Source organism: Salmo salar, chromosome ssa14 (assembly GCF_905237065.1).
Source record: "Salmo salar chromosome ssa14, Ssal_v3.1, whole genome shotgun sequence".
Lineage (NCBI taxonomy): Eukaryota > Metazoa > Chordata > Actinopteri > Salmoniformes > Salmonidae > Salmo > Salmo salar.
In genome coordinates, this window is record NC_059455.1 from 66923736 (window position 1) to 66948366 (window position 24631).

Sequence of the window (24631 nt, forward strand, 5' to 3'; positions counted from 1 at the left end):
AAACTGAAATCCGTTTTACCTATTTTTTACCAGCATGTCACCTGTGCAACTAGAGGCGACAAAACTCTAGGTCACCTTTACTCCACCCACAGAAGCGCATACAAGGCTCTCCCTCACCCTCCCAAATCTGACCATAACTATACTGCTCAAAAAAATAAAGGGAACACTTAAACAACACAATGTAACTCCAAGTCAATCACACTTCTGTGAAATCAAACTGTCCACTTAGGAAGCAACACTGATTGTCAATAAATTTCACATGCTGTTGTGCAAATGGAATAGACAACAGGTGGAAATTATAGGCAATTAGCAAGACACCCCCAATAAAGGAGTGGTTCTGCAGGTGGTAACCACAGACCACTTCTCAGTTCCTATGCTTCCTGGCTGATGTTTTGGTCACTTTTGAATGCTGGCGGTGCTTTCACTCTAGTGGTAGCATGAGACGGAGTCTACAACCCACACAAGTGGCTCAGGTAGTGCAGCTCATCCAGGATGGCACATCAATGCGAGCTGTGGCAAGAAGGTTTGCTGTGTCTGTCAGCGTAGTGTCCAGAGCATGGAGGTGCTACCAGGAGACAGGCCAGTACATCAGGAGACGTGGAGGAGGCCGTAGGAGGGCAACAACCCAGCAGCAGGACCGCTACCTCCGCCTTTGTGCAAGGAGGAGCAGGAGGAGCACTGCCAGAGCCATGCAAAATGACCTCCAGCAGGCCACAAATGTGCATGTGTCTGCTCAAACGGTCAGAAACAGACTCCATGAGGGTGGTATGAGGGCCCAACGTCCACAGCTGGGGGTTGTGCTTACAGCCCAACACCGTGCAGGACGTTTGGCATTTGCCAGAGAACACCAAGATTGGCAAATTCGCCACTTGCGCCCTGTGCTCTTCACAGATGAAAGCAGGTTCACACTGAGCACATGTGACAGTCTGGAGACGCCGTGGAGAACGTTCTGCTGCGTGCAACATCCTCCAGCATGACCGGTTTGGCGGTGGGTCAGTCATGGTGTGGGGTGGCATTTCTTTGGGGGGCCGCACAGCCCTCCATGTACTCGCCAGGTAGCCTGACTGCCATTAGGTACCGAGATGAGATCCTCAGACCCCTTGTGAGACCATATGCTGGTGCGGTTGGCCCTGGGTTCCTCCTAATGCAAGACAATGCTAGACCTCATGTGGCTGGAGTGTGTCAGCAGTTCCTGCAAGAGGAAGGCATTGATGCTATGGACTGGCCCGCCCGTTCCCCAGACCTGAATCCAATTGAGCACATCTGGGACATCATGTCTCGCTCCATCCACCAACGCCACGTTGCACCACAGACTGTCCAGGAGTTGGTGGATGCTTTAGTCCAGGTCTGGGAGGAGATCCCTCAGGAGACCATCCGCCACCTCATCAGGAGCATGCCCAGGCGTTGTAGGGAGGTCATACAGGCACGTGGAGGCCACAAACACTACTGAGCCTCATTTTGACATGTTTTAAGGACATTACATCAAAGTTGGATCAGCCTGTAGTGTGGTTTTCCACTTTAATTTTGAGTGTGACTCCAAATCCAGACCTCCATGGGTTGATAAATTGGATTTCCATTGATTATTTTTGTGTGATTTTGTTGTCAGCACATTCAACTATGTAAAGAAAAAAATATTTAATAAGATTATTTCATTCATTCAGATCTAGGATGTGTTATTTTAGTGTTCCCTTTATTTTTTTGAGCAGTGTATATCCTCCTGATTCCTGCTTACAAGAAAAAACTGAAAACAGGAAGTACCAGTGACGCGCTCAATACGGAAGTGGTCCGATGAAGTGCATGCTAAGCTACATGACTGTTTCGCTAGCACAGACTGGAATATGTTCTGGGATTGATCAGATAACATTGAGCAGTTTACCATCGACAACGTCATCCCCATAGTGACCATACATACCAGTGTTTCCGTTAGCTGGTCATTGAAAAAAAAGCCGATAATTAAAATTGCTGCTGACCAAAATGACAGGGAGAAAAAAATAATGCTGTTTATTCAGTGACGGAAATACCAGTGGATGTAAATAGATTTGCTTATTGGTCTGTAGGTTAGTTTGTATAATTCTGTGGAATTAAATTGGCCTGTGTGTATTTTCATTAGTCATCATATAGGCCCATCTAATTTATCCAACACAATTATTACATGCGTACTTGTCACGGATCCCTACGGAACGTTCATTACGCACACCTGGCCCCTATTCCCACTGATTGTATTTGTATATATGTGCCCTATGTTCACTATGGTCTTGTTGATTATTGTTACTATGTCCGTTGATGCGTGTGAGTACCTGTGCTGTGTGTTTTAGGCTTTCGTGCCCTTGTGGATTGTGCAGATGATTACGGGTCTCGTCCCGTGTGTTATTCATTGTGAGCGTGTGGTATTTATTCGAGGTACTCCTCACTCTTTTGTTTGGGTTTCAACCCTGTGTTTTGTTATGTGTTTGTTTGGTCTTCGTCCCCGTGCCTTTACACGGCACGCCGTAATTTGGGCTTAATAAAAAAAACTATTACGCATTCCTGCGCCTGTCTCCAGATCTTTCATACCAACGTGACAGAATAATCGACCATTAAGGGAGACAGCGGGAATGGCCCGTCCAACGACGCTGCGACTGGTCCGTCCGGCCACGCCGCAACTTCAGCAGCTGCAACTGGCCCGTCCAACGTCGCCACAACGGGTCCGTCCGACGACGCAACTTCAGCAGCTGCAACTGGCCCGTCCAACGTCGCCACAACGGGTCCGTCCGACGACGCAACTTCGGCAGCGGCAACTGGCCCGTCCAACGTCGCCACAACGGGTCCGTCCGACGACGCAACTTCGGCAGCGGCAACTGGCCCGTCCCCGTGCCTTTACACAGCATGCGGGTAATTTGGGCTTAATAAAAAATATATATATATTACGCATTCCTGCGCCTGTCTCCCGACCCGTCATACCAACGTGACAGTACTGCATACAGAGACTATTTTGAACTGGATTTCTACTGTAGTAAAATATGTGCTTTTCTAAGCCAATTCAATACGCAACAACTCTAAATGCAATCGCATGTTAAAAACCGTTTGGGGCACAATTAAAAAGAGCTGCTATTTTTATTTCTCAACTGGTAATTGAAGCACGCCTCCTATTGACCAATTAAGCACAAGCAACAAGCTGTCAGTGTGTCACCGACCACTTTACAATGTGAGCTGGAGGAAGTATGCATTTTGAAAACATACTTAATTATTTGAACCCTGAATATTACTATCTTACTTCAAAGTAGCTTTTAGGCAAAATCCGACCATGGACGTGGAGGCAATTATTTTATAAAGACTTCAGAGGCAGAGTGTGAGTTTCAAGTTTGGGGAAGCTTACAATTCATCCTACATTTACATAATTTAGCAGACGCTCTTATCCAGAGTGACTTACAGGAGCAATCAGGATTAAGTGCCTTGCTCAAGGGCACATCGATAGATTTTTCACCTAGTCAGCTCGTGGATTCAAACCAGAAAACGTTTGGTTACTGGCCCAACGTTCGTAACGGTTAGAATACCTGCCTGGCACTCCTACCATTTCTACCATTCTGCATGCCAGTTATGATTTTCATATATGCATTTCTGTGGAACAGTTTCATTTCAATCATGTGGTTAATCATACAAATCTGAATTAAAATGATACAAGTCGAAAAGTTAAAAGTCAACTAATGCTATATCACCAGCCTCTTCCATATGGACACATTGATACACTGTGATCCATTGACAGCTAAAGAAATGAGTGCATGGAACTCATAGCCTATAGGCCAAATGCAGCACTAGGCCTTTAACTTCCATTTCTCTTTCACACTGAGGATTGGTGATTATCGAGGTGGAGATTGTTGGAAAGATTTTTCAAATAGCTTACTGTGAGGAACTATAGGCTTAATATAGTATCATTTGTAATGGATGTAAAAAATAAAAAATAAACACTTTCCTACATTTCCACATTTCCAGTTACTAAACATTATCAGGAAGGAGAAATCAGACACATGCTCATTGCTCACATGGAGCACTCCAAACGAAAGACAATGAAAAAATTTACAAATCTCATATGTTGGTTATGAAATAAACCAAAACTTGTTTCTCACATGGGTAGCAGGTTGTAACAACGTTTCCACTCTTAGAATGAGAACAGTAAATGACTGTGAATAATACATGCATTAACAGAAATTAATGTAACCAAATGACAGGGATAAACGGTACATTGACTACTAGTGACATATGTAATGGGGAATTGATTGAAAAAATACGAAGGGAAAATAATTCACACAATGGGACAATGAATGCGCAACAATTGGCGGGGGACAGCTGAGCCATTCTGGAGAGAGATTCGCCTATACAGTGCATTTGGAAAGTATTAAGATCCCTTTACTTTTTCCACATTTGGTCTTATTCTAAAATGGATTAAATAAAATAAATCCTCATCAATCTACACACAATACCCCATAATGACAAAGCGAAAACAGGTTAAGATTTTTTAGCAAACGTATTACAAATAAAAAACATATATATCGAAATTGATTGGACATGATTTAGAAAGGCACACACCTGTCTATATAAGGTCCCACAGTTGACAGTGCATGTCAAAGCAAAAACCAAGCAGTGAGGTCGAAGGAATTATCTGTAGAGCTCCGAGACAGGATGTTGTCGAGGCACAGATCTGGGGAAGGGTACAAAAAAATCTCGGCAGCATTGAAGGTTCCCATGAACACATTGACCTCCATCATTCGTAAATGGAATAAGTTTGGAACCACCTAGACTCTTCCTAGAGCTGGCCACCCGGCCAAACTGAGCAATCAGGGGAGAAGGGCCTAGGTCAGGGAGGTGACAAAGAACCCGATGGTCTCTGACAGAGCTCTGGAGTTCCTCTGTGGAGGTGGGAGAACCTTCCAGAAGGACAACAATCTCTGCAGCACTCCACCAATCAGGTCTTTATGGTAGAGTTGCCAGACGGAAGCCACTCCTCAGTAAAAGGCACATGACAGCCCGCTTGAGTTTTACAAAGGGCACCTAAAGGACTGTCAGACCATGAAAAACAAGATTCTCTGGTCTGATGAAACCAAGATTGAACTCTTTGGTCTGAATGCCAAGCGTCATGTCTGGAGGAAACCTGGCACCATCTCTACGGTGAAGCATGGTGGTGGCAGCATCATGCTGTGGGGGTGTTTTTCAGTGGCAGGGAATGGGAGACTAGTCAGGATCGAACGGAGAAAAGTACAGAGAGATCTTTGATGAAAACCTGCTCCAGAGCTCACAGGACCTCAGACTGGGGCAAAGGTTCACCTTCCAACAGGAAAACGACCCTAAGCACACAGCCAAGACAACACTGGAGTGGCTTCGGGACAAGTCTCTGAATGTCTTTGGGTGGCCCAGCCAGAACCCAGATTTGAACCCGATCGAACATCTCTGGAGAGACTGAAAATAGCTGTGCAGCGACACTCCCCATCCAACCTGACAGAGCTTGAGAGGATCTGCAGAGAAGAATGGGAGAAACTCCCCAAATACACCTGCGCCAAGCTTATACCCAAGAAGACTCAAAGTACTGAGTAAAGGTTCTGAATACTTATGTAAATGTGATATTTCAGTTTTTTTATACATTTGCTAAAATTTCTAAAACCTACTTTTTGCTTGGTCATTATGGGGTATTGTGTGTAGATTTATGAGGGATAAAAAATATATATATTTTAGAGTAAGGCTGTAATGTAACAAAATATGAAAAAAGTCAAGGGGTCTGAATACTTTTGGAATGCACTGTATCTTCGCCACACATCCTGTTACGGTTGTCGTATGATGAAGGAGCGGACCAAAGCGCAGCGTGTGTATCGTTCCACATTTTCTTTATTAAACTGTGAAACTATGCAATACATACAAATAAACTAATAAACAAAACAACAAACAAACTGCGACGAAGAGGTGCAACGTACACTAACTCAAAATACAATCTCCCACAACCCCAGGTGGGAAAAACAACTACTTAAGTATGATCTCCAATTAGAGACAACGATGACCATCTGCCTCTAATTGGAGATCATTCAAAAAAACAACATACAAATACAGAAACTAGAACATAACATAGAAAATCTAAACTAGACACGTCAAGCCCTGACAGACTCTACCATAGAAAATAACAGCTTCTATGGTCAGGACGTGACACATCCCTCCCTTCTTGTCTCAACATTTAAAATTATACTCAAGACACATTATCTTCACATATATTTTAGATGCTTTTCACTTACAGCCGTCACTCAGTAATCATCTAGGCCTATCGTCACGCACGCTACCCAAATTGCGGGCTTCCAAAATAGGCATAAGCCTACGAGCTTGGGATTTGAAACAATCCACAGATATTTTTTTTAAAGAAGCTCATGATCCTCATTTCCTCTGTCGCTAAGTCATGCTTTCTGGTGAAGTATTCTGCATTATTTTATTTATTTCTGTAAAGACAGGAGTAATAATATACTTTTGGCAAAATGATTTCCGTTTACTTTCCTATTGGATCTGCTATGCTTTTTCTCTCCTGTTCTATTGATTTTCATGTCAACTTTATTTAGTTTTCCAGAAGCCAAAAGGCACAATCCTGGTCATATTAGCAATCCATCCTTGTTGTTGAATTTTAAGATTCCCCCTCTTCCTAAGTTTCTAAAATACATTTTCATCTGTTACATATGGAACCGCTATCAGGTGCACTGTTTAGAATGGGTGTTTTCCCACAAATTGCATTTTGGCAAATGTTTGAAAATGACATTTTTTTGGCTGCTTCATTACATTAGTTCCATGTTCTGTTAAGATGCATTACCATAATTTATATGTGATTTCTGTCATTTTGAGCACAGTGGGTGGACGCCCTGATTTAAATCTTCCCGGTAATGTTGTCCGGTGCCACATTTTCCTAAGGGAAACCTTGATATGTACATATCTCAACCAGAAGCCACAAAATACAGGCAACATTCGCACTGAGATAAAGGCTAGAGCTGCCGCTTTCAAGGAACGGGACACTAATCCGGATGCTTATAAGAAATCCTGCTACGACCTCCGATGAGCCATGAAACAGGCAACGCATCAATACAGGACTAAGATCGTCAGCTCTGACGCTTGTTGGATGTGTCAGGGTTTGCAAACTATCACATATTACAAAGGGAAACCCAGCCGCGAGCTGCTCAGTGATGCAAGCCTACCAGATGAGCTAAATGCATTCTATGCTAGTTTCGAGTTAAGCAACCCTGAACCATGCATGAGAGCCCCACCTGTTTCTGGACAACTGTGTGATCTCGCTCTTCTTAGCCGATGTGAGTAAGACCTTTAAACAGGTTAACATTCACAAAGCTGCAGGGCCAGATGGATTACCAGGATGTGTACTCAGCGCATGCGCTGACCAGCTGGCAAGTTTCTTCATTGACATTTTCAATGACCCAGTCTGTAATACCTACATGTTTCAAGCAGATCACCATAGTCCCTGTGCCCAAGAACAGCAAGGTAACCTGTCAAATGACTATTGCCCCATAGTGATCACATCTTGAGCCATCAAATGCTTTAAAAGGCTGGTCATGGCTCACAACACCATCATCATCCCAGACACTCTGGACCCACTCCAATTCGCATACCACCCCAACAGATCCACAGATGATGCAATTTTTATTGTACTCCACACTGTCCTCTACTACCAGGACAAGAGGAACACCTATGTGAGAATGCTGTTCATTCACTACAGCTTAACGTTCAACAGCATAGTGCCCTCCAAGCTCATCACTAAGCTCAGGACCCTGGAACTGAACACCTTCCCTCTGCAACTGGCTCTTGGACTTCCTGATAGGTGATAAGGGTAGGTAACAACACATCCGCCATGTGACCATCAACACAGGAGCCCCTCTGGGACGTGTACTTACTCCCTGTTCACCCACGACTGTGTGGCAGCACATGACTCCAACACCATCCGTGATCAGGCCATGGTAGGCCTTTTCCACCGACGACAATGAAACAGCTAGGGAGGAGGTCGGTGACCTGGCAGTGTGGTGCCATGACAACAACCTCTCCCTCAATGTCAGCAAGACAAAGGAGCAAGACAAAGCACCATAGTCCCAGTATGGGGATGAGGTAGGTAGATAGATGGGCTGTTTACAGATGGGCTATGTACAGGTGCAGTGATCTGTATAGTGCCTTCAGAAAGTATCCATACGCCTTGACTTTTTGTTGTGTTACAGCCTGAATTCAAAATGTATTCAATTGTTGTTTTTCTCACCCCTCTACACACAATACCACATAATGACAAAGTGAAAACATGTTTCTAGAAATTGCTGCAAATGTATTGAAAATAAAATACAGAAATAACTCATTTACATAAGTATTCACAACCCTGAGTCAATACTTGTAGAAGCACCTTTGGCAGCCATTAAAGCCATGAGAGTCTTTCTGGGTAAGTTTCTAAGAGCTTTCCGCACCTGGATTGTGCAACATTTGCCCATTATTCCTTTCAAAAATTCTTCAAGCTCTGTCACATTGGTTATTGATCATTGTTAGACACCGACACAGATTTTAAAGTAGATTTAAGTCAAAACTGTAACTCGGCCACTCACGAACATTCCCTGTCTTCTTGGTAAGCAACTCCAGTGGCCTTTTGTTTTAGGTTATTGTCCTGTTGAAAGGTGAATTCATTGCCCAGTGTCTGGTGGAAAGCAGACTGAACCAGGTTTTCTTACAGGATTTTGCCTGTGACATTTATTTTTTATTCTGAAAAACTCCCCAGTTATTAACGATTACAAGCATACCCATAACATGATGCAGCCACCACTATGCTTGAAAATATGTAGAGTGGTACTCAGTAATGTTAGGGACGCAAATCCAATACAACACATAACACTTTGTATTCAGGACAAAAAGTGAATTGCTTTGCCACATCTGCTGTATTACTTTAGTGCCTTGTTGAAAACAGAATGCATGTTTTGGAACATTTAGGAAGGACGCCTGCTTCTTTGTAGTGACTGGGTGTATTGATACACCATCAAAAGTGTTTTTAATAACTTCACCATACTCAAAGGGATACTCAATATCTGTTTTTTTTATGCATCTACCAATAGGTGCCATCCTTTGCAAGGCATTGGAAAACCTCCCTGGTCTTTGTAGCTGAATCAGTGTTTGAAATTGACGGACCTTAGAGATAATTGTATGTGTGGCAAACAAGATATGAGGTAGTTATAAAATAATTATGTTAAACACTATTATTGCAAACAGAGTGAGCATTCAAATTGTTAAGCAAATGTTTTACTTCTGAACGTATTTCGACTTGCCATAACAAAGGGGTTGAATACTTATTGACTCAAGACATTTCTGCTTTTCATTTTTTTATAAATGTTTAAACATTTCTAATAACATCATTCCACTTTGACATTATGTGGTATTGTGCGTAGGCCAGTGATAAAAACAAATGTAGGCTGTAACGCAACAAGATGTAGAAAAAGTCAAGGGGTGTGAATACTTTCTGAAGGCACTGTACATACTGTATCTACCTCAATTACCTCGCAGCCTGCACGTCAACTCGGCACTGGTACCCCGTGTACATAGCCAAGTTATCGTAAATCCTTGTCTATTTATTCCTTGTGACATTATTTTTCAAATTTTCTCTCTGCGTTGTTGGGAAGGGCCCGTAAGTAAGCATTTCACTGTTAGTCTACACCTGTTTTCTATGAAGCACGTGACACAATAACATTCAATTTTATTGGATTTTGATTGATTTGATTTACAGGTTATGGAAAATGTGCTATTTTATTATTTCTCCATTATGTTTTCTACTATGCTGTGTTGTTATGTGTTGCTGCCATGCTATGTTGTTGTCTTAGGTCTCTCTTTATGTAGTGTTGTGGTGTCTCTCTTGTCGAGGTGTTTGTTTTGTCCTATATTTTTATTTTATTTTAAATGTTTAATCCCAGCCCCCGTCCCCGCAGGAGGCCTATTGCCTTTTGGTAGGCCGTCATTGTAAATAAGAATGTGTTCTTAACTGACTTGCCTAGTTAAATAAAGTTTCAATACATTTAAAAATAAAAATAAATAAAAAAATACAATAAAAAATAAATAAAAAATCCTCAAGGAGGAATTTGGGGCGGCAGGTAGCCTAGTGGTTAGAGAGTTGGGCCAGTAACCGAAAGGTTGCTAGATCGAATCCCCAAGCTGACAAGGTAAAAATGTGTTGTTCTGCCCCTGAACAAGGCAGTTAACCCACTGTTCCTAGGCCGTCATTGAAAATAAGAATTTGTTCTTAACTGACTTGCCTAGTTAAATAAAATAAAAGGAGAAAGACTCCATTTCTATGTCAAAGATATTAACACTAAACACTATGGTAAATAATAGATTCATGTCTGCAACCACTACAGTATACTAGTCTGCAAACCTACAGTAAATACTACAGTATACTACAGTCTGCAAAAACACTACAGTATACTACAGACTGAAAAAACACTACAGTAAATACTGCAGTATCTGCAAAAAGACTGCATTAATTACTTAAGCAATAAGGCCCGAGTGGGTGTGGTTTATGGCCAATATACCAGAGCTAAGGGCTGTTCTTGCGGAGTGCCTGGATACAGCCCTTAGCCGTTGTATATTGGCCATATACCACAAACCCCCGAAGTGCCTTATTGCCATTACATAACACGGCTGTCAGCCAATCAGCATTCAGGACTCGAACCACCCAGTTTATAATATAGTATATACTACAGTTTTATTTCACTACATTATTTATACCATAGTTAACTATAGAGAAAAGGGCTCCAAAAGGGTTCTTCGGCTGTCCCCATAGGAGAACCCTTTTTGGTTCCAGGTAGAACTATTTAGGTTCTAGATAGCACCTTTTTTTCTAAAAGTGTACAGATGATGGGTGACATTTTCTGTCCAATGCATAGGCCTTAAAGTGAGCTAAATAGTGATCTTACCAAAAACAACCATATCATTTCAAATGGACGGTATGGCACTACTGAAAAATAAGTTTGGAATATTGTTTTGATACGGGCATTGTTTGTGTGTGTGTATCTGCGTTGACTCACCGTGGTACGTGCGGTTCCACATCCTCTTGGTGACGATGTCCCCTCGCGGCCGGCCCCCTGCCTCGGCCATGGTCTCGTTCAGGGCCTGAGAGTAAAGCATTACCCCGTCATAGAAGCCTCCTGCTATCAGGTTCGTCTAGAAGGATGGAGGGAGGAGGACCGTCATCAAATCTTGTTATATCCACTCTCATACCATCTGTTGTTCTCTCCTTTTCATCTGTTTATTGTTACTTGTTTTCTACCTGTCTATCTTTTCATCCACTTTTTAGTCCTCTATCTCTCTCAGACACACGTCTGAGTGTATCTGAGAGTATCCATAACAGTGTGTTTGTTTGTGCGTGTAAGGGTGTGTGTGTGTGTTTGTCTACATGTTTGTGTGCGTGAGTGTGTGTGTGTGTGTGTGTGTGTGTGTGTGTGTGTGTGTGTGTGTGTGTGTGTGTGTGAGCCAGAGTCAAGCCTGTATGTGACTTGACTTGAATAGACCTTGAAAGAGTTCACGCTGACATAGGGATTATTTACTGGCCCCGAATGTAACTGTGTAACTATAAATATGAACTATTATAGAATGCCTAACACAGGCTCATAAGTAAAACCTGTATTTGTTTGAGTTAGAGCCCAGACTAGGAGCATGGATTTACACTTGTGCCAAAACTGGCCATATCTCTACATCACTCAGACATGGAGAAATAGATCCTATTCCCCTGTGGTTAGAAATATGTCTAACCTCCCACTGCGGACTTGGGACAGCTGGAGAAGCCCTGCAAATGAACCTTGACGACGCTGTAAACGGCACAGTCCCCTGGAATATCCTCTGAGTAGCTTCGTATCTTTCACTGAATTATAATTCAATCCATCTACAGTCAGGTCCAGAATTATTGGCCCCCTTGATAGAAGATGAGAAAAAAGGATAGTATAAAATAAATAATACAAATACTGAGCTATAAAAAAAGAGAGATTTTTTTTAACAAGTAATAATTCTTTATCTTAAAAAGATATGGGGTCAAATGTATTGGCAACCCTGTTTTCAATACCTTACCTTGCGAAGATAAAGGCACTGAGACTTGTTCTAAAATGTTTTATGAGACTGCAGAACACTTTGGGAGGGATCTTAGACCATTCCTCCACACAGAATCTTTTCAGATCAAGTCCGGAGACTGAGATGGCCATTGCAAAATGTTGATTTTGTGGTCAATGAACCATTTCTTTGTGGATTTGTATGTGTTATTGTCTTGCTGGAAGATCCACAATGATCAGCCCTCTGGCCGAGGCAAACAGGTTTTTGGCTAAAATGTCCAGGTACTGGGTAAGGTTCATGATGCCATTGACCTTAAGAAGAGTCCCAGGACCTTTCTCTGAGCAATTGTATTAGTTTTAAAAAAAATTGGGGGGGAGGGTACAATATATAGCTCAGTATTTGTATTATTTATTTTATTCAGTCTTTTTTGTTCATCTTTATCAAGGGTGCCAATAATTCTGGGCTTAATTGTATGTCCATTTATTTTACCTTTATTTAACTTGGCAAGTCAGTTAAGAACAAATTCTTATTTTCAGTGACGGCCTAGGAACAGTGGGTTGACTACCTTGTTAAGGGGCAGAACAACAGATTTTTACCTTGTCAGCTCGGGGATTTGATCTTGCAACCTTTCGGTTACTAGTCCAATGCTCTAACCACTAGGCTACCTGCCGCCCATCCACCAGCAAACCTTAAAATCCAAGCAATATTAGCTAAAACATTGCCGACAAACTATACACCCACCCATCCAACTATTCCTTCATACATGAATCAACCATAAGCTTAATATAACCAAACATTATGCATATTTATCCAGTACTTTTCTCTGTCTGTTTCTATTTAAATTGACCTTTTACTCTGTACATGTTGTGGGATTCAGTGTGTATTTTTAATAAGTACAGTAGTGATTGGATTTTAGTGACTCATGCTGTGGTAGGTATTTTGACAGATGCTGTCGTTGTTGCCCACAGGTAACAAGAGATGAAGATATGAAGGAGTTTAATAATGAAACTATGAATCTATAATGAATCTCCAAAGCATGCAGAAGTAGTTGTAGGGGTGAGGAAAATAACTTCCAATATGGGCATTTAAAGTGTTGGGCATTTAAAGTGTCCACCTGGCCACTGTCAAAAACAGTGGCCAGGTGGACTGATTCAAGCCCAGTACAGACACATGGAAGAGAGAAAAATAAAGCTTGGGATATGGAGAGAGCTGTTCACTGGAAAAAGACAGACAGAAGGACAGACGGACGGACTAACGGGCGGACAGACAGACAAAATCCAAATTTATGTTAGAAAAGGCAGGTTTCGTCCTGGTGAGTCGCAGACAGATGTGACGGCAAAGCAGACAGAATTAACCTGTTATGGCTAGGGGGCAGTATTTTCACAGCCGGATAAAAAACGTACCCGATTTAATCTGATTATTACTCCTGCCCAGAAACTAGAATATGCATATAATTATTAGCTTTGGATAGAAAACACTCCAACGTTTCTAAAACTGTTTGAATGGTGTCTGTGAGTATAACATAACTCATTTCGCAGGCCAAAACCTGAGAAGATTCCATGCAGGAAGTGCCCTGTCTGACAATTTCTTGCCCTTCTTGGTTATCTCTATCCATTACAGGGGATCTCTGCTGTTACGTGACACTTCCTACGGCTCCCATGGGCTCTCAGAAGGCGGCAAAAAGCTGAATCGTGGCTTTGCAGGCTCTGGCTGAAAAAAAGTAGCGCGTTTGGATAGTGGCTGGTTACAGTACTGTGAGACTCAGGCGCGTGCCCGAGTCGACCCCATGCTTTGTTTTTTTTCGTCTGTTTACCTAAACGCAGATTCCCGGTCGGAATATTATCGCTTTTTTACGAGAAAAATGGCATAAAAATAGATTTTAAACAGCGGTTGACATGCTTCGAAGTACGGTAATGGAATATTTATAAATCTTTTGTCACGAAATGCGCCATGCTCGTGACCCTTATTTACACTTCGGATAGTGTCTTGAACGCACAAACAAAACGCCGCTATCTGGATATAACGATGGATTATTTTGAACCAAACCAACATTTGTTATTGAAGTAGCAGTCCTGGGAGTGCATTCTGACGAAGAACACCAAAGGTAATCAAACTTTTACAATAGTAAATCGGAGTTTGGTCAGGGCTAAACTTGGTGGGTGTCTAAATAGCTAGCCGTGATGGCTGGGCTATCTACTCAGAATATTGCAAAATGTGCTTTCACCGAAAAGCTATTTTAAAATCGGCCACCTCGATTGCACAAAGGAGTTCTGTATCTATAATTCTTAAAATAATTGTTATGTTTTTTGTGAACGTTTATCGTGAGTAATTTAGTAAATTCACCGGAGGTTTGCGGGGGGTATGCTAGTTCTGAACGTCACATGCTAATGTAAAAAGCTGGTTTTTGATATAAATATGAACTTGATTGAACAAAACATGCATGTATTGTATAACATAATGTCCTAGGTGTGTCATCTGATGAAGATCATCAAAGGTTAGTGCTGCATTTAGCTGTGGTTTTGTTTTTTGTGACATTATATGCTAGCTTGAAAAATGGGTGTCTGATTATTTCTGGCTGGGTACTCTGCTGACATAATCTAATGTTTTGCTTTCGCTGTAAAGCCTTTTTGAAATCGGACAGTGTGGTTAGATAAAGGAGAGTCTTGTCTTTAAAATGCTGTGAAATAGTCATATGTTTGAAAAATGGAAGTTTTTGTATTTTTGAGGAATTTGTAATTCGCGCCACGCCTATCATTGGATATTGGAGCAGGTGTTCCGCTAGCGGAACGTCTAGATGTAAGAGGTTTTAAGTAGGTGTTGGCCACGGTGGAGTTGCACAGAAGTGTGTCTGCAACTCATCAGGACGCCACCTTTCTACCATAAATGTGGCTTAAAGGCCCAGTGCAGTCAAAAACGTGATTTCCCTGTGCTTTATATATTCTTACACACTATGAAGTTGGAATAATCCTGTGAAATTGTGAAAGTGATGATAATACCCTTTTAGTGTAAGAGCTGTTTGGTGGGATGGAGTTTTGGCCTGTCTGGTGACATCACGGTAAATTGGTTAATAGACCAATAAGAAAGAGAGTTCCAAACCTCTCTGCCAATAACAGCTAGTTTGCAGGCCACTCCCAGACAATCCTAGTAAAATTCTTGCTTGAGAAATTGCTCTTGCTAATAAGCTATTTTTGTTTATTTTTACCATTTTAATTGAAAACAATCACAGTTAGGTACTTAATTGTATCCAGAAAGGATTTGATATTGAGATAAAAATGGCTGCATTGGACCTTTAACAGGCAGGCAGGCAGGCAGACAGACAGACACAGACACAGGTACATGAGCTGGCCCCTGAGCGAACAACCGTCCCCACACTCCATCCCTCGTTGGCTCTAATAAAGGTGGAGCGCCTGCCCCCCACATCTCTCATTCAGCACTTTAGCACGTACCACCTAGGGACGTTGAGTACCAATTTAAGCTCTCTTACAGAGGAAAACCCTGCATTTTAGCCAGGCAGCTCTCTACACCCACACTCCCTCTACACCTCATAATCACTCTATTACCACCCACAACTCAAACATAATAACATCATTTATATACCTTGACATGGTTTCACACAATAAATGTCTTGCACAATCTGGGTATTTTACAAAATGTTCATAGAGACATTTTAATTGTGTATTTAGGTGAAACTTACTATGTCTACCACACAAATACAATGTGATCTAAAGATGCATGGAACTGCTTTCGCGAGCTGACAAATCCACATAGATGTTTAGCCTGAACTTTAGCCCGTCTCCTAGCGTAATAAGCAGGGCTGCTCAAGTACACTGTACAATACTGGCTGCCATTTCTACATTGGATCAGTGTTGCTATAGCAATTAGGATATGATCAAGTTTTCCTAAGTGCCAAATGAGAGGGGAAGCGTAACTTTCTACCTTTCCTGGACTGTTGCTGCGTTAATTAGTGACCAGCTCGCTAGCTTCCTAACTGAGGGGCCATTGATTGGGCTGAGACTAGAGACACTGGAGTGTGACACACAGCCCTGTCACTCCAATTAGCTCAGCCCCACCATGCTTATGAGAGTCTGTGAGAGACTTTCCAACAACCTTAGCTCACTGACACTGAACCCAGCAGTGGCTATAAAGAAACAGATTGTTATTTTCCATAAACAACATGATGCCACACACCAAAAAGATCCCCAAAATCTTCCCAAGGGGAGATATGTAACTCAATATGCTCTACTTGACAGATAAATCCCTGTTTGCAGTGTAAAAAGACCTGTGGCATAACTTCATCCATCGAAAGCCAGGTTTGTGTGGAAAATATACACTCTAGCAAGCCCAATAATCCACTTAGAAAACAGGGTGACGCATGAGATTCATGAATGCTACTACTGTATGTTTCAACACCAGGATTCTCAGAGACAGAAAAAGCAGTAAGCCACTGGCATTCAGCCAATTTTCATTTCTGCAAGATGCTTCTGTACAGTATATCACATTGAGAGCTTGTTATCGGTTCTATAACCTATATTATATTAGCATAGCCAAAAACAACACTGTTTTTTTAATGAATGCATAGCTAACCATTTATTATAGCAATGGTTACCAGAACTGCATGTCCCAACATGCAGAATTTAGCATTTCAGTGGAACATCTAAATCTGTTGCCAGACAATAGTCTAATTAAGTTGTAATTTTACTTGACAATCATACTTAGGGATTGTGCAAACCAAGTGCAGGGAAATGACAATTTCTAGATGTCCCACAGCGATCGCTGACTGACTTTAAAATACTGGAATTTAAATGCAACACCTATACTTACAGTTTGATAATTGCATACTGGTAATTAAGGTAATTCTATACTAGCAAATCCAGCCAGAGCCAGAAGGCAAAACGCCAGAATGTTAATTCTCTACACAAAAAGGGTTCCAAAAGGGTTCTTCAGCTGTCCACATAGGAGAACCCTTTTTGGTTCCAGGTAAAACCCTTTTGGGTTCCAGGTAGAAGGATTCTACCTGGAACCCAAAAAGGTTCTTCAAACGGTTCAACCCCAAAAAAGTTTGGGTTTTTCTAAGGGTGTAGATTCAAAGCATAGACTCCAATCTTCACCTTTATATAAATAATTACAGCTGGTTTTAGAACCGGAAAGAAGAGGAAGAGAGAGAGAGGAGAGAGGAGAGAGGAGAGAGGAGAGAGGAGAGAGAGAGAGAGAGAAACTATCTAAATAAAGAGAAAGAGTGGGAGAGGAGAAAAGAAAGGGTAGAGGAAATTGTGAAGGTGTTTTTTGATATATGAGCAGCCAGAGTCTTAACCACCCAATTTCAGTCACCAGAAGCTTAACTGGCATGCTCTGCCCTGAATAACTCATACAAGCAACATTTACCCAGTAAACCCTGTTGATGGAATGGGACAACCCAAGGATCTGTAGTGGGGACAATGAGGAATTACTGTAACAGTATATCGTACAATTTTCCATCCACTCCTCATAGGACAGAATTAAATCGTTGACAATGGTGCATCAAATGACAATACTCCATATTTACTGTTGCGATTCAAATACCATTTAAGGACTAGTGTTACACACATCACATTGCAGAACATCCGTATTGGCGAAGAATAAACCTACCTATGTTTTTTTACCATGAGATCCATTAGGACTGAGGGGAAATCATGAAAATTCTACAGGATGTCCTCTCTTGTCCCAGCAGCCTTTGAAAGGTCATGCATTGTGAAGGCAGGTAGAGGCGGTACAGTTTGGGCCCACATCGGTAACAGTGAGCCAGTTACCCACCTTGTGAGCAAAACATTTTAGGGATCCCCTTCATGACAGCAAAGACTAAAACAAAAAATGTTAAATTCATTTCCTGTAATTCTACACATTTTACTATGGGGCTGAGGGGAAGATTTCGCTGCTTTTAATATGATAACTGATGATCAATGGGTTCCACCCCGGTTGGGGATTCGATCAGGCTTACTACAAGTTTAGATAGCTAACCGCTAGACTAACTTATCAACCTAAAGATAATTTGCTGACATGGGATAATTAAGTGACTGCTGATGCACAACCACATTTTGAAATTGCTGTCACAACGTCCACAGAAGGTGGCGCCTCTCCTCGGTCGGGCGGTGCTCGGCGTTCGTCGTCGCCGGCCTACTAGCTGCCACCGATCTGTGTTTCAGTGTCTGTTAGTTATGTCTGTTTTTTGATTGCACCTGTTTCGTGTTTGTCATTAGTGGGGGGGTATTTAGTCTGTCTGTGTTTAGTTAGGATTCGTGCGGGATTGTTCTTTGTTACGTGTGGTATTATATTGTTTGGGTTACGACTTATTGTATAGGCAGTAGGGTTGCCGGGCTGCGACCCGTCTTCCCTTTTGAGCGGAGCTTCTTTTAGTCTTTGACTGTTGTGCTCCCAGCCGTATATGGATTTTGCCTTTGGAGTTATTAAATCAAGTTTGTTCCAACGGACCTCAGTCTCCTGCGCTTGACTCACCCTAAAACAGTTCTACCCGCTCGTGACAGAATCCCGCACCACGTTATGGAGTCAGCAGGGACAGAAACACCGTCAATGGAGGAACAAGTCTCCCAACATGCCAGCCTCCTCCACCGACTGGGCACGGCCATGGACCAGGTGCTGGCCCGTTTAGAGAGCTGGGAGCGAGTCGCTCCTTCACCCCCACCAGGACCAAGTCATCACCCGGCGCCCCTACCGACACCCACCGGACCCAGTACAGGCGGGGTCCGGATCATGGCTCCCAGGGAGTTCAATGGGACGGCCGCTGGGTGCAAGGGGTTTTTGCTCCAGTTGGACCTATACCTGGCGACCGTCCGGCCCTCTCCCTCCGATGAAGAGAGGGTGAGCGTCCTCGTCTCGTGCCTCACGGGTAGAGCTCTGGAATGGGCCAACGCCGTCTGGGAGGGCCCAGACTCAGCTAAGGACAACTACCCAGAGTTCGCAACCTGCTGGCTGCCTGGGGACGTTCCGATCGGGGCCTACTCATTCCACCTCCCATCCCTCCTGCTCCAACGCCCATGGAGCTAGAAGGGACTGCTGCTAGGAGGACCGGAGGGGGGGGGCTCTCCTGCACCCACTGTGGCCGTAGAGGACACACTGCAGACCGGTGCTGGAGAGGTTCTCCCGGGAATTCAGATGGCAGGCAGAGCACCACTTCGATCCCCCAGGTGAGTCAGCACCAGACACACCCAGAGCCCCCTGTCGACCACATGTACGTCTCTGTTTTTTTTCCTGAGTTTTCCCCTCACTCCCAGTATAAGGCACTAGTCGATTCAGGCGCAGCTGGGAGTTTTATAGACCGTGGGGTTGCTGACAAGTTAGGGATTCCCCTGGTTAAACTGGACCAACCCTTCTCCGTGCACGCTTTAGATAGTCGACCACTATGGTCTGGCCAAGTGAGGGAGGTAACAGTGCCACTGGTCATGGTGACGCAGGGGGGTCATGAGGAACGCATCAGCCAGGTTCCTTATTGATTCCCCGGCATTTCCGGTGGTGCTGGGACTTCCCTGGCTAGCCTCTCACAATCCTCAGATTTCATGGGGCAGAGGGCTCTTAAAGGGTGGTCGAGGGAGTGCTCAGGTAGGTGTATAGGAGTTTCCATCAGTGCAACCACGGTGGAGAGTCCAGACCAAGTCTCTACTGTACACATTCCCTCTGAATATGCCGATTTGGCTATCGCCTTCAGTAAAATGAAGGCGACTCAATTACCACCCCATCGACAGGGGGATTGTGTGATAAACCTCCAGGCTGGCGCGGCCCTTCCTAAAAGTCAGTGTATCCTCTGTCGCAGGAGGAGACAGTGGCTATGGAGACATACGTCACTGAGTCCTTGAGACAGGGATACATTCGGCCATCTAAATCACCCGTCTCCTCGTGTTTCTTTTTTGTGAAGAAGAAGGGAGGAGGCCTGCGCCCGTGCATTGACTATAGAGGTCAAATTCTATCACAGTGGGGTTCAGTTACCCACTACCTCTCATTGGTGATGGTGATGGAAGATGACCGCGTTACGGCTGTGCGTAATTGGCCGACCCCTACCATGGTGAAGGAGGTGCAGCGATTCTTGGGGTTCGCCAATTATTACCGGAGGTTTATCCGGGGTTTTGGTCAGGTGGCAGCTCCCATTACCTCACTGATGAAGGGGGGTCCGGTGCGATTGTGGTGGTCGGCAGAGGCGGACAGAGCCTTCCGTCGTCTGAAGGTTCTGTTTAACAACGCTCCGGTGCTGGCGCATCCGGATCCCGCTTTGCCATTCATAGTGGAGGTGGACGCGTCCGAGGCTGGGGTAGGAGCTGTTCTTTCGCAGCGTTCGGGTGTTCCTCCGAAGCTCCGCCCCTACGCATTCTTTTCTAAGAAGCTGAGCCCGGCTGAGCGCAACTATGATGTGGGGGACAGGGAGTTCTTAGCCGTGGTCATGGCTTTGACAGTGTGGAGACATTGGCTTGAGGGGGCACGTCACCCTTTTCTCATCTGGACCGACCACCGTAACCTGGAGTACATCCGGGCAGCGAGGAGACTTAATCCTCGTCAAGCCAGGTGGGCCATGTTCTTTATGAGGTTTCAGTTTACCCTTTCGTACATTCCGGGTTCTCGGAACCGGAAGGCCGACGCACTGTCGCGTCTCTACGACACCGAGGAGCGGACCATCGATCCCACTCCCATACTCCCTGCTTCCTGTCTGGTGGCACCGGTGGTATGGGAGGTGGATGCGGACATCGAGCGGGCGAGTCGGTCAGAACCCACTCCACCTCAATGTCCCGCGGGTCTGAAGTTCGTTCCGCTGGGTGTTCGCGATCGCTTGATCCAATGGGCCCACACTCTACCCTCCTCGGGTCACCCTGGGGTGGAACGGACAGTGCGAGGCCTGAAGGGGAAGTACTGGTGGCCCACCTTGGTTAAGGATGTAAGACACTATGTCTCTTCCTGTTCGGTGTGCCCCCAGTGCAAGGCTCCTAGACACCTGCCTCGAGGGAAATTACAGCCCCTCCCCGTTCCACAGCGGCCTTGGTCTCACCTCTCGGTGGATTTCCTAACGGATCTCCCGCCATCTCAGGGGAACACGACGATCCTGGTTGTTGTGGATCGGTTCTCAAAGTCCTGCCGTCTGCTTCCGTTGCCCGGTCTTCCTACGGCCTTACAGACCGCGGAGGCCCTATTTACCCACGTCTTCCGGCACTACGGGGTGCCCGAGGACATCGTATCTGATCGGGGTCCCCAGTTTACGTCCAGGGAATGGAGGTCGTTTATGGAGAGGCTGGGGGTCTCGGTCAGTCTGACCTCGGGTTTCCACCCCGAGAGTAATGGGCAGGTAGAGCGCATTAACCAGGATGTAGGCAGGTTTCTGCGGTCGTATTGCCAGGACCGGCCAGGGAGTGGGCGCGGTTCATGCACTGGGCCGAGATGGCCCAGAACTCTCAGCGCCACTCCTCTACTAACCTGTCACCCTTCCAGGTCGTGTTGGGTTATCAGCCGGTCCTGGTGCCATGGCAACAGAGCCAGACAGAGGCTCCTGCGGTGGAGGAATGGGTCCAGCGCTCTAGGGAGACCTGGAATGCTGTCCAGGAGTGTATAAAGAGGGCTGGAGAACGACACAAGGAGAGCGCTGACCGCCACCGCAGTGAGGCCCCTGTGTTTAACCCAGGGGATAGAGTCTGGCTCTCGACCCGGAACCTGCCCCTCCGCCTGCCCTGCCGGAAGCTGGGTCCACGATTTGTGGGGCCATTCAAAGTCCTGAGGAGAATAAACGAGGTGTGTTATAGGTTACAACTTCCTACATATTACCGTATTAACCCCTCATTTCATGTGTCTCTCCTCAGGCCGGTGGTAGCTGGTCCGCTGCAGGACGCTGAGGTGCGGGAGGCCCCCCCCCCCCCTGGACATCGGAAGGGCCCCGGCGTATACAGTCCGGGCCATCTTGGACTCCCGACGTCGGGTGGGGGGCCTGCAGTACCTCGTGGACTGGGAGGGGTACGGTCCGGAGGAGAGGTGCTGGGTCCCGGCGAGGGACATTCTGGATCCAGCCATGTTGCGGAATATCCACAGCCTCCACCCGGATCGCCCGGCGCCTCGCCCTCCGGGTCGTCCCCGAGGCCGGAGTCGGCGCGCTGCGGGACCCGCGCGTCAGGGGAGGGGTACTGTCACAACGTCTACAGAAGGTGGCGCCTCTCCTCGGTCGGGCGGTGCTCGGCGTTCATCGTCGCCGGCATACTAGCTGCCACCAATCTGTGTTTCAGTGTCTGTTAGTTATGTCTATTTTTTGATTGCACCTGTTTCGTGTTTGTCATTAGTGGGGAGGTATTTAGTCTGTCTGTGTTTATTTAGGATTCGTGCGGGATTGTTCTTTGTTACGTGTGGTGTTATATTGTTTGGGTTACGACTTATTGTATAGGCAGTAGGGTTGCCGGGCTGCGACCCGTCTGCCCTTTTGAGCGGAGCTTCTTTTAGTCTTTGACTGTTGTGCTCCCAGCCGTATATGGATTTTGCCTTTGGATTTATTAAATCAAGTTTGTTCCAACGGACCTCAGTCTCCTGCGCTTGACTCACCCTAAAACAGTTCTACCCGCTCGTGACAATTGCACCTTTTATTATTATAACCTTTTATTGTATTATATTGTTATAACTCTCAACAGTAAGTTGAGGCCATGAGTGAGTTCCAAAATATTTTTTGGTTTGATTTCTTTTATTGGTCAGCGGGCCTACAAAAAAGGGGCCTGCGGGCCGCCAGTTGCCCATCCCTGGTCTAATTAATACGTTTTGTCTATTTCATTCTGTCTATGGGTCTGAAAGAGGTACAATGCTTTTCAAAGTTGGATTTTCTTGAGTGTTCATCCTGTGAGTAAGAGAGACATCCTCGATTTTTTTGTCTCTACCACTCTCGCTCCAACATCTGTAGTTGTACTTTTACTGACTTATTTCTACCTGCTTTCTATTCTGACCTCCCCCTGCCTGTCAATCAACCAACAAACCAGTCAAGCAACCAATCAGCCATCCCCACTTACCAGCGAGTCTTCTACGGTGAAGTTGAACATGTTCAATGCGTCCATCTTCAGGTTGGACACAAACTCCCGGTACTCTGGGTTTTGTGGCTCTTTGTAGGTCAGGATCTTCACACTCTGTCAAGAAAAATGAATGACAACCAGTCAGAAAAACGCAATAACATAACATATAGATCATGACATACACATTGCCATAGTCTCATGTTAGATATTGTACAAACACTCGTCAACTCCCGCGTCTCATTTTAATTAGGGGTTCACAGCAAAGCAAATAGTTTTTTTTTCCTTGACATGGTCAAATAACTAGCATAGATTGTTATTTTTGCTTTTTTTTGGCACACAAACTAAAGGCCATGACTAACTTTGTCAAAAGGAATTGCACCAATTGGCCTATAGGTGGTGTTGTTATAAGCAGTCTCACTTAAACCCTCATATCCACCACCCTGTATGACCTAGAGACTTGGAACTTTGCATGTAGCGGTCTTTCCTCATGCTGAACAAATTTGCCTCAAGAACACATAAGGTCCACCAGGACAGACTTTCCTCCATCTTGGAACTTTTGGAAAATCTTTGAAAAACACAAGTCCAAATAACACAACATTCAGTATGTATGACCATGGTAAATCTCTTAACTTAGTTTGAGCTATGGGAATGGTTAAGAGATGGCTAAGTTATTGATAAATCAGGAAATTGGATTTTACATGTCCATTTAAATACTTTGTAAATCCACTCCTTTGTAAATCAACTTAACACTTGGGACTTTTTAGGATCGTCAAAGACATTACCATGATGAACCATGTTTGGCATTGATATCTTTAATAATAAGGAAACTATTAACAATTCACTTTTGATTATGTAAAAATGTTCTCATGGACTAAAAGTCAGATTCACTGCAAATTTGGTCTTTGAACTCATCACAATTGTCCCTAAAGAGATTGTGAAAATAACGTTGATGGCCACACTATTCTAGTAGATACATATTAGTACATATGCTAAGATATGCTACAAATACTTCAAAAACCACACTGAATTTGGTATTGCCATCTTGAAAAACAAGGAAACTATTAGCAACTAATTCTTTGCATATGTAATGCTAATTCTCAAAATAGTTTTCTCTTCATGAACCATAGTCAGATTCACTCCAGAGTTTGTATTTGTCTCATGATCGCACATAAAGGAAGATAGTTCCTACATCATAGAGTGCCTGCTTTGTTATCCAACTGATCTTCTGTCCTTTCTGACATCCTATGAACCTCGTCCATTGCTGCTCACAGATATATTTTAAATTGTAAAACTCCAAAGAAGAATGAACAAGGAGAAAAACAAACAACATTTTGACTCAACATGGGTCAAAATTCCACAAAGATCCAGCAAAAAAAAAGGACTATATGCATATCATGTAAAATAACAACCCAATGTTTATTTTCCAGGACAAATTTGCTAGCAACAGCAAGCTAGCTAAATGTCAATGAATGTTTCATGTGTGTTTCGACCTGTCCCCAAATTAATATAGTTGGCCCAACCCATCGGTTTTCGGGACTAGAATGTGTTTTCAATCTAGAAATCAT

At 44.2% G+C, this 24631-nt stretch overlaps 1 protein-coding gene across 1 annotated transcript in view; it reads right to left on the reverse strand.

The window, feature by feature from the left end:
- LOC106569878 (atrial natriuretic peptide receptor 1) overlaps nt 1-24631 on the reverse strand; it is a 119721-nt gene that overhangs the window by 61858 nt on the left and 33232 nt on the right. Inside the window, exons 5-6 of the mRNA XM_014141587.2 lie at nt 23067-23180; nt 11046-11181 (exon numbers count right to left, since the gene is read on the reverse strand). Coding sequence (XP_013997062.1) covers nt 11046-11181; nt 23067-23180 — 250 coding nt within the window. The remainder of the gene's footprint in view (nt 1-11045; nt 11182-23066; nt 23181-24631) is intronic.